General features: G+C 39.9%; 1 protein-coding gene across 10 annotated transcripts in view; it reads right to left on the bottom strand.

Moving 5' to 3' along the window:
- Positions 1 to 16,486, bottom strand: part of LIMCH1 (LIM and calponin homology domains 1) — a 173,337-nt gene that overhangs the window by 25,788 nt on the left and 131,063 nt on the right. For 9 of the 10 annotated variants that reach the window (XM_085577833.1, XM_085577825.1, XM_085577828.1 and 6 more), the window contains 4 exons: positions 14,432 to 14,558; positions 11,621 to 11,775; positions 11,042 to 11,441; positions 7,535 to 7,756 (listed from right to left, as the gene is read on the bottom strand). In XM_085577833.1, the coding sequence (XP_085433959.1) occupies positions 7,535 to 7,756; positions 11,042 to 11,441; positions 11,621 to 11,775; positions 14,432 to 14,558 (904 nt within the window). The remainder of the gene's footprint in view (positions 1 to 7,534; positions 7,757 to 11,041; positions 11,442 to 11,620; positions 11,776 to 14,431; positions 14,559 to 16,486) is intronic. The other variant, XM_085577826.1, reaches the window with a different exon arrangement.

Raw genomic sequence — 16,486 nt, 5'->3', positions numbered from 1 at the left:
ATATAATCAACCTCTGTCTCCCCCAGTTCTTTTGGATGTCAGCCTGGTGTGTCACTGAGAGTTTTCATTGCAAAAGCTCCAGCATAATTCTACTGCAATTAAAGAAAATTTCCCCTTCAGCCTCAGTTCTTGCTCCTGATGCAACAGCAGCCAGGGGAGAAGCTACAGGAAATCCTTCTCAACCTTGCTTAAAGCAGAAATAAGTACTTTTTTTCTGCATGGCAGAAGGCAAGCCAGTGCAACAGGCTAGCCAGATAGGTTGTGCCATCTCTGTCCTCAGAGGTTTTCAAGATTTGAATGATCAAGCCCTTAGCAACCTGTTCTGATCTCATGTCTGATCCTGTTTTGAGCAGCAGACTCAGCTAGAGACCTACAACCTGAAATATTCTATGTCATTCTACAACCTACAAAACTCTGTTAAACCTAAACAAATGGCTATTATTGAAAGTTCAGGATGTGCCCTAAACAAGGTAGTTTTCACATGGAAAAAGCAAGAGGCTTCACACCCACTAGTACAAACCATAAGCTTCCCAAAGAAATTGTAGATTTCAATTATTAGTATTTAGATGGATAATATTTTTGGTAAAACAATGGAATTCACCCTTCACTCTCAAAAAGGAACTGTCCAGATTGAAAAATTAAAATAAATAAATACATTCAACTTTAATTTCAACCTCAGAGGCTTTAAAGCTATAAACTGTTATATTCCTGGGGCCAATACAAAAAGTGTTAAACTATTATACCCAAGAAAGTCAATTACTGATGTCAACTGCTATTGGAGAAAGAAAGCACAGCCACTATGGCCTCTCAGAGGGGCTAAACCGTTTCTCAGTGAATGCTGCAGTGATGCTTGATGCACAGACACAATGCGCTTGTATCACCTCTGGGTCTGGAGTTACCTCAGGAACCTCAACATGGTGCTGTCGTGCAGCTATCCTGCACAAGGACAATAACTAAACTACCCATAACCTATATCCAGGAGGTTGAATCAGGTATAGACATAAATGTTATTTATAGAAAAAAGAGTTACTACTTGCTGCATGAAAATTGACTTTCCAATGGCATGCTACAGAAGTTCTATTACTGCACATGAGACTTGACTCTTTCTCCTCCCTCTGCTGAGCAATTAAATGCTAGTGACATGCAGCTAAAAATATAAAACTGATTAATAACTAATTTATAAAAAAATTAAGTCAACTTCACTGGGGAACTCTCTTATTTCCACTAAATTTAATTCTATTTATAACACCAAATTAATCTAGTGTTTTATCCACAGGTATATGATACACTTAAAGAAATTCTTGTGCTGATACAATTGATAAAAGATATTTTCTACCACAGACTATCATGCTTCACATTTCATAAATACTTGTAATCAAATGATGATGTTATCACTGAACATAAAAAACGGTGTACAAACATTTCATTATACCTAAGAGGACTGTATTTTGACTGAAAGACTCAGAAACCTAGTGAGTAACATTTCTGATGTGCTTCAGTTCTGTGTGGAGCTCTCATGCCTCAGGCTGAAAGAGTGATGTAGCCTCTCAGCACCCTTCTGCCATTTGTGTTTGTGTGGGCAGAGGTCTCTTTCTGCGGGGCAACAGAGCCGCTCCAAACACAGGCTGTGCTGCAGGTGCCTGTGAGGGAAGGTCACACAACACCACCACAGGCAATGAAGCCTTCAAGAGGAGCGTGAAAAACCTCAGTGCATGGGGGCTGCGATTATCTCTGCCCAAACATCAGCATAGTGTGACACTGTCCTATTAAACCTTCTAAATACTGAAGAATGCTGTCTACTTGGATGGGTGTTTTTATTACCTCATGCATCTGGATGCCCAGGAGTTAAAGTAAGCTTCCCCCTTTATGACTTAGCCTTAATTCATGATGGAAAGTTAAATATCATGATGGCAGTTGTGGTTTTGAGCACATCAGTACAAAGCAACACCTGTGCTCTGCTAAACAAAGTATCCATTTAACAAAGACACAAGCACAAGCATATAGTGTTACCAAACACCTATTAGGCATGAAAATAAATTAGTACAGTTTGTGGGAGACAGGATTTTAATCACATAAAATAGGGTATCAGTCCAAGTATTTCTTTGATTAAGATTATACAAGCCAGAAATGGCCATATTGGCTACTGCTGTGGCAGAACTTTGCACCCTTAATAAAACTCTAAAAATACAATAACCAGAAATACCTAGCACACAAAGTATCACAACTTCTACAAGAATAAAAACTCCAAGGGAAGTTACAGTAGAATTTTATTAATCCTTCTTGTAAATTAAATAAAAAACAGAGCTCAGTTAAAACTGCTTGCACACAAAATAATATGAAATATTGTTATTGTATTTTATATGAAAGCATGACAAAACAAGCTGTCTAGAAGCGGTGAGAATGCAGAATCAGAAATAATCAGGTTAAAACTACAATTTAAATTCTGTAAAGCCATTCAGGAATGAAATTGGTTCCAAGGTCAAAAGCCACACGTAGAAATTGTCTGACAAATCACAAAACTTCTGTGATTCAAATTCTACACATATCACTAACTTCAAAATTTTCGTACAAAGATTTCCTCATCAAAATTCATGCTGGCAGCTGATGTGAGTGATAATGATGGCACAGCCTTGGGCTGCCACAGCTTAGTTTCTTGCATGCTATGCCAGGTATAGTACTACAGCCAAAACACTGCTTCAACAGGTTAAGTAATCTGCCAGCTATATAATGCTATATTCAGGCCAGCTATTTACAACAAAAGATCAGGGTAATCAGTAATTGACAGAGAAGTCTTGAAAATGTTGCAAGAAAGTATGAAGTATCATTGATAGTCGTTAAAGTTACTACTGCTCAATTGGGGGTAAAATTAGCTTCTTTCATTGACAGACAGTGAAAAGTACATGGCTGGCTGAAGGACAGGAGACAGGCATGTTATGCTCTTAACCAAATGCTAAGCAGAGTTCCCTTCTAGCTGCTTTGAAGCTTTGCTGCTTGCACTTCTCATCCTACACCTTTTTCCCTTCAGGTGGTCCAGCCCTCCGTGCATCTTTTCATGTGTGGTTCAAGGCAAAGCTGTCAATCTGGAACAGGCAGACTTACTCTACAAGTGTATCTCGTAATGAATCAAAGAACAAAGACTTGTCTTACCATATATGTACAAACCAGGATTTCAGCCCTGCTCTCCTGTAGCTTGGCCAACAATCCTCAACCACAAGAAAGCTTATACTTTAATCTCAGTTCAATCAGTGAATTTTTCAACATGAAGGAGAGTGTTATTTGGATATAGAAAACAAGTGCATTTTGTGCCAAGCGTGCAGTGAGTAGAAATGGACAAGTTTAAGCTAGCTAAAGAAAAATTAAAAGAAAGCTGTATCTCTCCACCACTACTTCACCCTGATCTTTTTTAGGTTGCTGCCTATATTTATTTTTTTTCTGGTTGATCAGAGCAAAGTTATAGTTACAGCTATAGGAAGCCAATAATTTCTAAGTGCTTGCATGAAGATTAGTCAAAATAAAGTGATGTTATTACTTACTGACAAATTAATTCCCCTACACTAAAATCTGCACAAACACTGTTCTGAAACAAAATATTTCCTTTGCTAACTTCTGATTCAAAGAACTAATGGATACAACTTCTCAGCACTTGTAGTGTCTGCCACTATTCTGTAAAATGGGAAGAAAACACAGCCTAAATGGCTGACAGGTAGCACCAGGATGAGGAGACAATTAATGCTGGTATTGCTACTGATTGATCAGTCTTTGGGCTTGTGCCCCAATTTTTCCAACTGCATTGGGAGATACAGGTACGCTTTACCTACCACCCCTCTTAGCACCACATTGCTCCACAGACGCCAGTGGGATATCTTCCTCCTGTTTGTAGGCCAAGTTTATCCTTTTTAGCCTTTAATCATAGGCAAAATTTCATAAGCTACTTAAGCAAAGTCTCTTGTAAAATCACTTATACATTACCTATACTCTACCTAACACTCTTACTCTAGAGATATAAGTACATTTTTTGATAATATTTTTCTTTACTGCCCTGCCCACCTGCTGCAGTTTTTTGCATCTCATTTCATAGTAAATTTAGGCAGGATGTACATGTTCCCTAGTCAGTCTCTGTTGCTGAATATTATTTGATTCAGGCATAGATGGGGTCCTTCTCTTCTCAGAAAGACAACTGACACTAAGGACACTCACCCACAAGAAATGATCTCTGCACGTCCCTAGCTCCCCAAAAGCCTCAATAGTATTAGTGTTTTAAATGGTGCAACTTAAACTTCAGGCCAAAAGCACTGTTGGAGTATAGTTGCATTGCATCTTCCCCTGCTGCAGACAATGCCTGAGGGCAGCCAGACAGACACAAACTAGGACTACAGAAGGGACTTCAAAGGGAAGCCTGCCAGGCTGAGAGAAGACAGAACTACTCTGTTTGACAAATGAACTGAAACAGCAGGGGAGCAGCAGCAGCAGGGATGGAGGAAGAAGAGGCATGTAAAGAACAGGAAGAGAATCAGAAGGGCAGGACAGGAGTAACATAGGTAAGGTATATATGAAAAGAAATGTGTATTTTACAAAAGAGAACATGAATGAATAAACACAAAATGAACCCAAACCTACAAGCAACCAGAGGGGAAAAAACAAACCCCTGACTCATCATTTCTTAACAGAACTATTGCCTGTGAATCTTATTCAAAGCCTGGTAAGGACACAGCTAACAATAACTGAATCAATAAAATATACAAATAAACACAGTGAAAGCAAGTTTAGAAATGGCTTTGAAAATATGCTTAATTTGTAGAAGTTTTCTCAGGGCAAAAGAGCTTCAGTAATTTCTTCCACTCTAGACAGCTCTTCTTAATCGCAGCTGCTTTTCTACACCTGTTTCTGTAATTTGCTCCTCCACTTCCAGAATGTCAGAAGGGTTAGGCATCAGAGAAAACCTACAGCCCTGTTTTCTCCTTGTGGGAGGTGATAGTGGAGGCTTTCAGAAAGCTTCTTTACTTTTAATAATATGTAGCTTGGAAGCCCCATCCCTGGAGCATTCTGGAATTCTGGACAGTGACAGCTAGATGCAGTATCCTACTGATCAAGAGGTCTTGTTTTATGGGGAGTGGAACAAGCACAGAAGGATTTTAGCTTTCCTAATCTGGATTCCCAACCTTCCTAGGAAGGGTTATAACCTTCAGAGGGCAGTTTAGCCTTTCAGGGTCTGCAGATGAGGTTGACATCGTTGTGTTAGTGGTGCAAAGTCTGAAGTAAAATAAGTACAAGGAGAAGGCTGAGTGAAGTGAGTCCAGCGTAGCTGCCCAGCTCTTGCAGATAAGGCCCCAGACCAATGATATCCGTATCAAGGTGTCTATAGCAGTGCTTGTTTGTGTCCCAAGACCCACAGTGGTGAAGCCAAACATCAGTACCATGTCCCATCTCTGTAACCTTGCATCTAAGCCCTTCCCATCAACAAACCAAGGCTCTCCTGTACGCTCAATAGCTAAGTTACTGCCCATGCCTTAGTCTGAGGCATGGAGACCTATAAAATGAAAAAGAAGCATCTGGGTAAAGAGAAGTAAACATCCAGAAGAAACAGAACCTGAAATACTATTTTAGGCTGGCAAATTCCCTTCCAGCCACAGGCAGATCTCCTTGTCTTCTCTCTCACTGCATTCAGTGCATTCCACCTGTCTTCCCATGGAAGATCCCCCTCAAAGCAGTCTGCTCTCCTTCCTCTGTCCTTTACATGCTTAATACACATACCTTTGCCTGAAGCTGAAGTGCCAGGAGTAATTACAACGATTTGTACTACCCATTAACACTGCAGATGAAATTGTGAGCCTAGTGATATAAAATTTGTAGTTAGAGCACAGACACTGTCACTAGCACCATTTTGGTGCACACTCATTCCCTCTTGTAGGCTTCATCATTAAGTGCATTCAAGCTGACAAACCGGGAGCTATTCTGTAAATGTCAAGAGTCACAAGGTATCTGAGGAGTCAAACTCTTCTGCCTCCTTTGCCAGTATCACCACAAGAGCTAAATATTAGAAGGAGAAATCAGACACAGAAAAATTTGCATTCAGCTGGGCATATCATCCTCAAAGCTGTAAAAAGGGGAGGACGACAGGACATCAAACAGACACAAACACACTCAGGGAGTAACAGTGACTTCTGTTGCTGGGATTCCTCATAACTCTTAGGCCTGAAATTCCTAAAAAAGGAGACATTAACATTTTCACTTCGCTACTTTTCTCATTGTCATTGAGCTTCTCTCTCCAGCAAGCTGAGGTTCTTCTCTATTCTCTAAAACTCCCATTACCTGCTCCTCTGTATCAGATTCAGTGCTTACCTGGCTTTTCCATCACAGCCAAACTGTTGTGACAGGAGCAGCCTCAGCCTTGCCCTCCCTGCAAATCATTCACTTTTGACTCAATACCAGTTCCCTCTGACAGAATCAAGTCTGTGCTCACAGCACACTCCAGTTCCCATGATTGCTGCAGGCTCCACGATTTGGTTGTCCAGAGCTAGAGACTGGCATTAATCAGGGGAGTAAAACACAAACCCTTTCTCATGAATGAGCCATCATGCCCCAGGACAGATCTCTGCCTGCTCCCTGTTATCCATCTGGCCAATGCTTGGATGAAATCTGAGATGAAAGAAAAAATTATCATACTCCAACTCTCACCACATCTCCAATTCTCTTTGTTGTTACACAGAAATAAATGGTGAGAATTCCCTCTGCTGTCACTTGCTTGCAGCCCTTATACATACTCTCTTTGCAATCTTCTCTTTATTTCTTGTTTTGTTTTTACTATCTACTTTTGTTACAGTTTTGTAGCATCTAGATGCCTGCTGTGATATGCTCTAGTTTTACTCCTGCCTTTTTCTCTGGGGAAGAGGGGGAGAGAAAGATGAAAAGGTAAAATTAATTTGTTTCTCTGATAAGGCAGTTAAGAATCATGTTGGCCCCTCTGAGCATTTCAATAGCTTATCCCCTTTTCTAATGTTTCTGAGAGGGGAATGAAAACCAAATGTTCAAAACTGCCAGCACATCCACATTCTCTTTTGAAAACTGAAAACTGAGACTAATTATAATGGCTCACACAGTCCAATTATGTTGCTGATCTAATCAGCTTACATTAGGAGAAGCGCTGAATAAACCTGCACAACGGCTGGGACACTGAATCAATTTCTCCCTGGCCCAGCATATTTAAAGCATGCTTATCAGCTGTATGGCATCTGGAAAAAAACCCAAAACAACAACAAAAATGAAAAAGAAAAAAAATATCCCTCAAAAATCCCCAGTATCTGCAAAAAGTTTTTTTTAATTTTACCCTCCTATTTCTCTACCCACATACAAAAGGAAGAAGTCTTTAATTTACAAAGGATTTGGGGTTTTGTTTATAATTTTTTCCTCATCTGGGCACACCCTTTTGCAATAAGGCAAACAGAGGCACTTGGGTATCATTAGTTAGTGATTAAACACATCATGAGACAGAAAACTGGCAAAGAAAGTAAGGCTGGTTTGTTCGTGTTGGTCTTACTGTTGGCTCTTTGTGCACACTCTGAGTGGCAGGCCTCTGTAAACTGAGCTCAACACTTGGGGGGTCCTTCTTCAACTCTACTGGGGGCTTGTCCCCTCTGGCTACTCCATCAAATTTCAGAGATCTGGTTGGTGAAGGAGTAAATACTACTGTTGTACATTCTTTATCCTTTTCTTCCATGTCGTTGACATTTTCTCCATTCATGCTGACTTTTCCATCTACCTGCAGAATACAGTTAAATAAATATGCTGAGACAAGTAGCATTCAAAGGAATTCAGGAAATTAGGAGTTCAACATGATACTACAATCATTAACACAGTCTGTGTTATCAGTGAGGAATGAAGCCAAGCACATATTTCATTCAACAGGCCAAAACAGAAGAAGACCCTGTGACCCTAGAGGGCTCATAAACAAAATACAGGCACAAGGAAATAATTTTTCCGGATTTCCTGGTTTCCCACATTCCATTCTCCCAGTAACATAGAAACACCCTTTGTGTGCATCACAGATCAAAGGATGTTTAAAAAAGATCAATTTTTATGTTAAATTTAGACCAAAACTGCTGGGTTTTGCATTGCATTATGCAAAAGTTAAGCAGGTTCTGCAGGACTAATTATGCTGATGAACTGCTTATGTACCTCAATGACCTCACCACAGTATTAGCAGTCTGTACTTTTTTGAAGCATTGTCATGTGAACTTTGAAAGGACAGGAGCAGCAGAGTTCATCTACTTGTTTTTTAATTGTTCATAAAAGGGAACCAAGGCACCAGCAAATAGAACTGGCCATTCCACCCTCTCAATGAGGCAATCAAATAGATAGGTGCTTTCCCAAAAAACTACTTTAGGCAATCTCCTTGAAAAGGAGAGTATGGAAACAGTTTAGCTACCTTTTTCTCAGGGTCAGGCGAGCTCCTTGGTGGCCATATATTCCTGCTAAGGAACATTTAAGCAAAGAATAAAGTACAAAATATGCTTTGGCTTCTTCCTCTGAATTGATACAACTTGGCATTTTTACATTGGAATTTCTGAATGGAGGTGGCATGTAAGACTCCCTTCGTTTTGAAGGGTTCTTTTAGAAGCATACAGGAGAAGTCTTGCTACAGAGAATTCACTAGCCGTTCACCCTAAGAGGCCCCAGGTGGAGAGAGACCAGGAGAGCACCATGTCTCAGTACATTGTTCCTGCCTGGCCACAGCACAGCTATTTACAGGTCTGTCAGCAGGCATGAGAAGTAAGGAGGGCTTTGCTACTCTGTGCACAGAGATCCTTCCTTACTTATTGAATGAACAGCTTGGATACCTTAAGACTGGCACTCCAACTGAGTATCAGTACCAGGCTGAGGGCAAACTCTTTCCATTGACTTCTCATACACATGCATCCAGAGGCTTGCTCTTTATGAGCATGATTATCTAAGAGGTCATTTATGAGCATGATTAACTAAGAGGCCATCTCTGAGGTTCTGGCCATCCTTAGCTCTGCCAGATGTGCAGGAAGGTGGAGGCAGTTAGCCCTTGCACAATCAGCTCCACCACCTGTTTCTCTCCTGAGTGTTTTTCACATGAAAATGTTCCCTCCCTTTCTACACTGACATCATCCACTTAACACAGTACCTCTCTTAGGGTTTATTTCCAAAAACAAGTGTGAGCAGGAACTGAGCCACAAGTCTTTTGGTACTGTGTGCTGGATTATCTACTAGAAAGGCAGGTTATGAAAGATCTCAAAAATAAAAAGTCCAGGAAAACGCTGTCAGGCTGCACCATCCATTTTAGTGTCTCTGTTTAGACTAAGACATTTCTCTATTTATATTAAGGAGGAAAACCAAATGTTTGGATGAACAGGACAGATGCCCTGGCTGAAGAGTTAAACAAACATACTCCTTTCCTTCTGATCTGGAGGAAGTCAACACATTGCCACTAGAGCCAAGAATCATTGACGGACTGGTGTTTCAAGGGAAAATAATGCTACAACTATATGCACTAGGGAATGATTCTTATTGAGACAAGAACAAGATTCAAACAGATTTTTTTGTGGTGGCTCATGGAGCATAGGCACCTTCATGAGCTAGTTGCTTCCCACATATGTGAATTATATATGCAATACCATTATGGTGATACACACATATCTTGGTCCCCTGATGAAAAAAGTGGCAAGGATCAGAAAAAAACCAAAGATCCATGATTCACGAGTCACGGGTATCTAAAAAGTCAACTCAGGGCATATCAACCAGGGTATAGGAGAAACAGGAATTATCAGTTTTTTCTTTCAACTAGGAAACATGGTGGGGTGTGGTTTCCACAAGAGCTGGGACAGACTTCAATAAATTATACATCACAGAATACTTTTTTCACTAGCTATAAAGAGGCAACTTATTTTTTAGAAAGTAAACAACCTGAATATACATGGTAGCAGTGCTACTTGGGATATCAGCAGGGCTTCAGGCACCCTTGACACTTGCTGTATGAGCAATGGCAGACAGAAAGGAACCCAATCTCCAGAGACTGGGATCACCAATGCCAGTAGGCTTCACACTGTTCACAACATGACTACTATGAGACTTGCGTAAGCTCCAGTTTTAGTACAGGCACTGTGAGCAGCAGATGTTTTCAAACTTGACTTATTCTAGTCTGTTCTTTTAAATACACCCCAGTTCTTCACTTTTTCCATCATTGACTCAGTATCTTATTCTCCAAAACCATCCAGTCAAAAGATACACTCCTCAGATTTCACATTCTGGTTTCAAAATATTGTCTCCTATTCTTCTCCCACAAATCATAGGTGACTTATTCCCAGCAGCCCTGTTTTCATCCAAGTTCTCTTCCTTCTTTTACTCCATAGTCTTTGCACAGTTCTTGTGATCCAATAGAGCCACTGACCCTCTCTCCCCCATCAATTTTCAGTTACTCTGCTACCCCAGAAGCAACCTGTTTCACTGAACATCCATGCAGAACCTAAACCCTGTCTTTATGCCTGTGAAGCAGATTTCCTTACTCATCCTTGGGGAGAAGCATGTTTAAAACAGAGGATATCTTGGGCAAGCTGGCTCTTGCCTTTGAAGGAGTAGGCTCACACTTGTTTGGGTACGCCAGAAATCAGACCCCTGACACAAAAGCCAGTCCAGGTCTTGCTTCAAAAATCAGGGCCTCCACACTCTCTTCACCTTGCATTTTGTTCAAAAACAAAAAGCATGACCACATACTCTTTTCTAAAAACTTTCTGAGGAAACACCTTGCTTTTTTTAAAATTGCCCCTTTCCCCAAACAAATTTAGCCTGAGTTAAAATGACCAGTGCAAATATTACAGTCTGAAGAAGTCAAGATTCTAAGAAGACTGGTAAACATGAAGAAACCACTAAACCAGAAGCAGCACAGAACATGAAGCTGAATTTTATAATATCAGAATGCTGCCATAATTTTCTACATAATTGTATTAAACATTTGTATGTTCAGATGACTCAATCAAGATCTCTTGGCCTCAAGCTTGACTTTGGAGCACGTGATGTATCCTACCTTAAAGTTCTTTAAAACTTCCTGTGTATTTTTGGGTTGTGAATAAGGCTTGGGTGTCAGCATAGGCACAGCCTTGGAGACACTTTTGCTGGGAGATGTGCGTCCTGTTGAACTGCTGGGCTCTAGTTCAGTGGTGGGAACAATGGTTGCTTCAATTGTGGCAGTGAATTTTGGAGCAGGAAGTGACTGTTGCCTTAAATATCTCAGAGGATTTGGGTCTTTCAGTGGGGAATTTGGTTCCACTGAATGGCTTCTTTCTAGAATTTTTGGCATCTGCAAACGCTCAAGGACAGCCTCACTGATAGTGAATCTTTCAGTGTACTGCTGGAGGATGCTCTCAGCCTCCTCCTGTGTCTTTGCATTCTTGTATGCCTCATGAAGCTCCCGCTCCCTTCTCTCTCTGCAAGGAAGACAACACAAGAAAACCATCACATTAACACTGGAAATCACACCCATTTCCTCTGCTCCATCAACATCCTCCCTTCTCCCTCACTCAGGCCTGCAGGCATGGCTGCCCACAGGTGCCTATCTCCTATGGAGCACACAGACATGCCACTACACTCCAGTAAAACAACGTACTTCTCCTCCACAATTTCTCGGTAGGTTTTGATGCTTTTTCTGCGCTCATTCGTTCCGTCTCCAGCCAATAACCTCTCCATTTTCTTTCTCTCAGCTTCCTTTTTAATCAAATCCTGTGAAGCGCTCCTTCGACGACTCTTCCACCGAGCCAGGTCCTGTGAGAGAAGGAAGGCACCTGAATGCAGAGTTGCAAATAACTAAAAAGTGGCCGCAGGTAACAATAAACCCAACCAGCTGGTTGCAATACTTGTTCTTGCCTGTGGACTAGGCTCCCATCCTGCAGGCAGCGTTGTTTATTTCAATGACTTAAGGAGATTATGCCACAAATGAAGATGTTGCCTGAATTTTCTGCTGACAGCAGGATACAGTAAAGATTTCATAGCTTCACTGCTTACTTTGCTGTACACTCATTTTCACTTGGGCAAACACGAGGGACAAAATCCAATTCCACAGGAAGATTAAGTAAAAAAAATATGTTTGGTGAAGAATTTTAATAATCAGACATATGGGAAGCAGGAGTTCATTGGAAGAATGGATGTTATTTCACCATAAGCTACAGCTGCACTGTCAGCCTTGGAGAGCTTATAGTTCCATACTTTGCCCATGCCATCAGTCAGCTACATGCAAATATGGCTGACCCATGATGTTGGGTTTTTTTGATAGAAAAATCCAGTGCAGGATCCAAATATAAATTCTTCATCATGGCTATCCTGCAGTATTTTGGATCCAGATGTCAGCAACAGAGATTATGGCTCATACCTGGCTGGTATGAAAGATGACATAGTAAAAAGACTATGGTTTGTATCCAGCTATATAGAGATGTCCTTGTTGAAGTAACAATCACAGACTTTTTGTAATCTGACTGCCTGAAAATATGCAGAAAATTGATTGAATTTGGTTCTCTGCCTTTTCTGAAAAACTAGCCTGACACTAAACCAGAGAGTCACAGGAGGTACCTGCTATGTAAGGTCTTTTTCACAGTACAAGTATTACAGCAAAGAAGTTTTCTAAAATGTAAAACTTCTTTGCAGCCAACTAGCAAAGGAACAAAATTTTGCATGTAAAAAGTAACCCCTGCAGAACTCCTGCAAAGAAAAATAACTTCCTAGGAAACTGGAAGGGAACATTTGTCATTAACTTTTCAGTATCAGGAGATTGGTATACAGATTATATTTCATGCACTTTAACTAACAACTTTTGGTTTTAATAAAACCCAGATATTTATAACACATACTCAATTCAAAGGCTATTTCATTACTTACATGGTTTCCCAAGTATTTTCATTGCATTTTTATTGGTAAACAGCAGAAGGTACTGCAAGCATAACTTATTTTATTAAAATCAGAAAAAAACATTGTGACTTTTAATTTAGCTTAAAACTACAAATTATTGATGTTACACTTAAGGGAATGTTCATTAAAGTACTTCTTCACATGACCTACATATATCAGTCTATAATCCCCTTAACGAAACACAGGCCTATCTTTTCCTTCAGTTACTAATTATTCTCATTGAAGTACCAAAGCATTTCTTTATTCAGCTACTTCCACTCTTGTCTATTGTATGGAAATTAGTTTTCCATTAGCAAATTTTCTAACATAAGCCCTCCTTCTGTTTTCATAATTAAAATCCAGATATGTTTATCTTTTTCAGTTTTGATGCTTTATAAAAAGAATAATTTAAAAAACTAATTAAACTGTTAATTGTTGGAAAATTCATAGCATGGACATCTAAAATATCAGAGCATGACATCATGAGCCCTCAGAATGCCAAGGATGCTCTAATAAAGGTATTTTGAGTACCTCTTCAGAAATTTTAGTTCATGGTAGAAGGTGCTGAGGGCCTGGAAAATATAAGAACTTTAGCTCAGAGGATTTTCAATTCAACAGCACAGTTCTAAAACTTCTTGAACGCCTTTGTATTTATTCTTATCTCTGCTGGGCAATTATGGCTTCCCACACATAAAGACCTTTCAGCTGAAGTCTTTCATTGTTCTACTATAAAAAGTCACTTCTTAGCTGTATATACAACTTGTCGTTAACTTTTCCTTAAATTTTCTACCAAAAAACTCTCTGAGGTGTTTTACAGAAGTTTTCCTTATAATGAGAACCTACCATACTTGAAGAGATGTGTTTTATTGTGTTTTAATTTTAAAAAATCCCAAATTCCTCACTTAAAACCAGTTTTTAGGAATGAACAGAATTATAACTAAAACTCCTTATGCTAATTTACCTGCAGATCATGCTTTTCTGTCCTTGCTAATTTGCTGCAGACAATGCCAAATGCCTGGACAACTTAACAAAACACATCAAGGAAAGAGGGTTTGGAAAGACCTTGTAAACCAAGCAGAGTGTAGCTAACATGAAGTGCCATTTGTTTGCTTGGACAAGATAGAAAACATTAACATCTTCTGTATCGATGCAAATTTATTAAAGAAAAGGCTGACCTATTTATTCCCTGTTCTACTTGGTCTCGTATTTCATCACTTTGGACATTGACTAATTAGAAAATTTAGAGAAGTCAGCAGTTAGAAGTTGTTCTTCCAGTTTTTTACCTAATCACAGTTTCTTTATTTTATTTTTAAAAAGCAAAATACTGGTGAACAGGCAGAGAGACTTTAAGATCTTGTATTCTTTGATTTACAATAAATTATGAACTTCTCTGCTTTTAGCAACAATCCACTGAGAAAAAAAAAAGCTCTCCTTATTATAAGCACTTGACAGCAAATGCAGATTTAGCAGGTTGTCCTGGTTTTGCCTAACTGGCTGATCTCAGTGCCTGCCAGCATTGCAGACAATGTTGTATACTCACATCTTGCCATCTGGTCTCGTCCTCTTTCAGCTGGTTGTGTATATTCTGCAGCTTCTCATGGCGAGCTTTGCTATGAGGCTGAGCCACAGCTTCTTCTTCACATCTCATGTCAAACATACTCATACTCCTAAACAAGGGGAAAATAACAACAGGCCCAGTCTTATTTAGAGGCTTATATTCCTTCAGCTTGTAAGAGCTGAAGCCACATGAGGGTGCTGCAGCAGAATCAGACACTTGCTCTGTTACAAAGCTCCCAAAAGCAGCAGTCCCCAAGATGGGCTTGTGAGCATCCCTATGGCTCCCACACAGTACTTCCCACACTCCTCAACTTCCCACTTTGTTAGTCAACCACACCTTTCTACCTCACTAAGACACACTACTAACTTTACACTTCCATCAATAGCTCTTTTTAAAACCATTCTATCATTCAGATGTGCCCAATGGGTTATCAAGATCACTTTGATTAACACCACACATGGAAGTTTCCATTTCAGGGTAAAATGAGGCTTGAGAAGTACATCAGTGGCAGCATGGCCAGCTAAATGCTATTGCTACAAACTCAGAGAAGTATGCTCACTTCAAACTCCATGGTACTTTCTCCCCTCCCCTTTCCTTCCCTCTCTGCCTTGAAGAAATCCAATGCTACCAGCACCACCTTAATAATACAGCTAACCTAACAAGGAAAATAGGATGTCCAGGACCAAAAACGTTTTTTTTCTATTTATGTCTCTGACCTTTGGAGAGTTTAAGAAAAAAAAAGGTTATGGTTTGACTTTATACTTTATCTCTTTATACTATATAAAGATTTTCACACAAAGATAACATGCTTACTACTCCACCTCTACTACCTATTATTAGTAAAACATGACCTCAGTTGTTCCATTCAAAGCAAAAAATAAAACAAACTTAAAAGAAAGCCATGCAGTTCCACATGAAGTGATTTCACAGCAGTCCTCCAATGATCACCTGCAGCTTTACGTGAGCCAATGAGCCAACTAGCAGGAGAAGCACCCAATGAAGATAAAACTGTGGGCAACTGTGTCCACAGTAATCAAAGTGAATAGTCACGGAAAGCTGTGCATGTATTTATGAGCCAGCATTTGTATTCAGGCAAGCAAAGACAGGAATGCCACTCTCAAGAAAAAACTTGAAAGGTCTGCACAATGTATGGAAAAGGACATGCACAGATTCCATCCTGCTAAGTAGGTATTTACTCAGAAATGAAGGACAGAATAAACATCTTATTGCCTTTAAGCATGAACAGTGAAGTTAACATATTACTGTATTACTATATATATAGTAATACAGTATACAGTATATAGTATTATACTATAGGAACAGTATAATGTTACTAACCCTCAGCACCCTTAAGCAGAATGCTGGGGGTTACACTAATTTGGGTTTTTCTGTGGGTAGTTTTAACAGTTGTATTGTTCAGGATTGGATTGGAACACTCCTAAATAACAAAACCTAAAGAGAGGGCAAGTGTTGTTATTTTGTTTTAATTTAAATACCATTCCTATTTGGCAGACTGGTGAGGTAGGCTGGGAGATGCATAACTTTCAATAAAGTCACTCTTATAGAGTTTAGTCCAGTTTAAGAACTTTTGAAACCCACACTAAGAAAGCCTTTAGTGTTCAGTATTTGATTCCTTGTGCCTACTGGGTCAAATTGGTTGTGTAGCTGCTCTCTAGTACTCTTTCCTCGTCAAACAATTTTTCATTCAGATGCAATAGGAGAAAAGGTAAGACCTGAAATGGTGGTTACTGGTCCTAGTAGAATGCATGAGTACACACTCTCTGCCATTTGGGATGGAAGAATCTTGCTTTTCTAGCAGGAATACCTGGATTTCCTAATGTAAGTCTAATGTATGTTCCCTGAATTCATGCAGGTTTCACAGGGTGCACAAAGAAGGTTCTCTGGAAAAGGCTTTAAGCCTTGGCCAGAAGTCAAGATTATACACTACAACCCCAGATGCACCTCCTACTCCAGCAGTCACCTCCTGCTGCTGGGCCTTCATTATCATGGATAAGCAACGCGGTGGGTTCAAACTTC

This window comes from Lonchura striata, chromosome 4 (assembly GCF_050655825.1).
Source record: "Lonchura striata isolate lonStrDom1 chromosome 4, ASM5065582v1, whole genome shotgun sequence".
NCBI lineage: Eukaryota > Metazoa > Chordata > Aves > Passeriformes > Estrildidae > Lonchura > Lonchura striata.
Note: the sequence above shows the minus strand (reverse complement) of the source record. Positions and strands in the feature narration are given on the sequence as shown.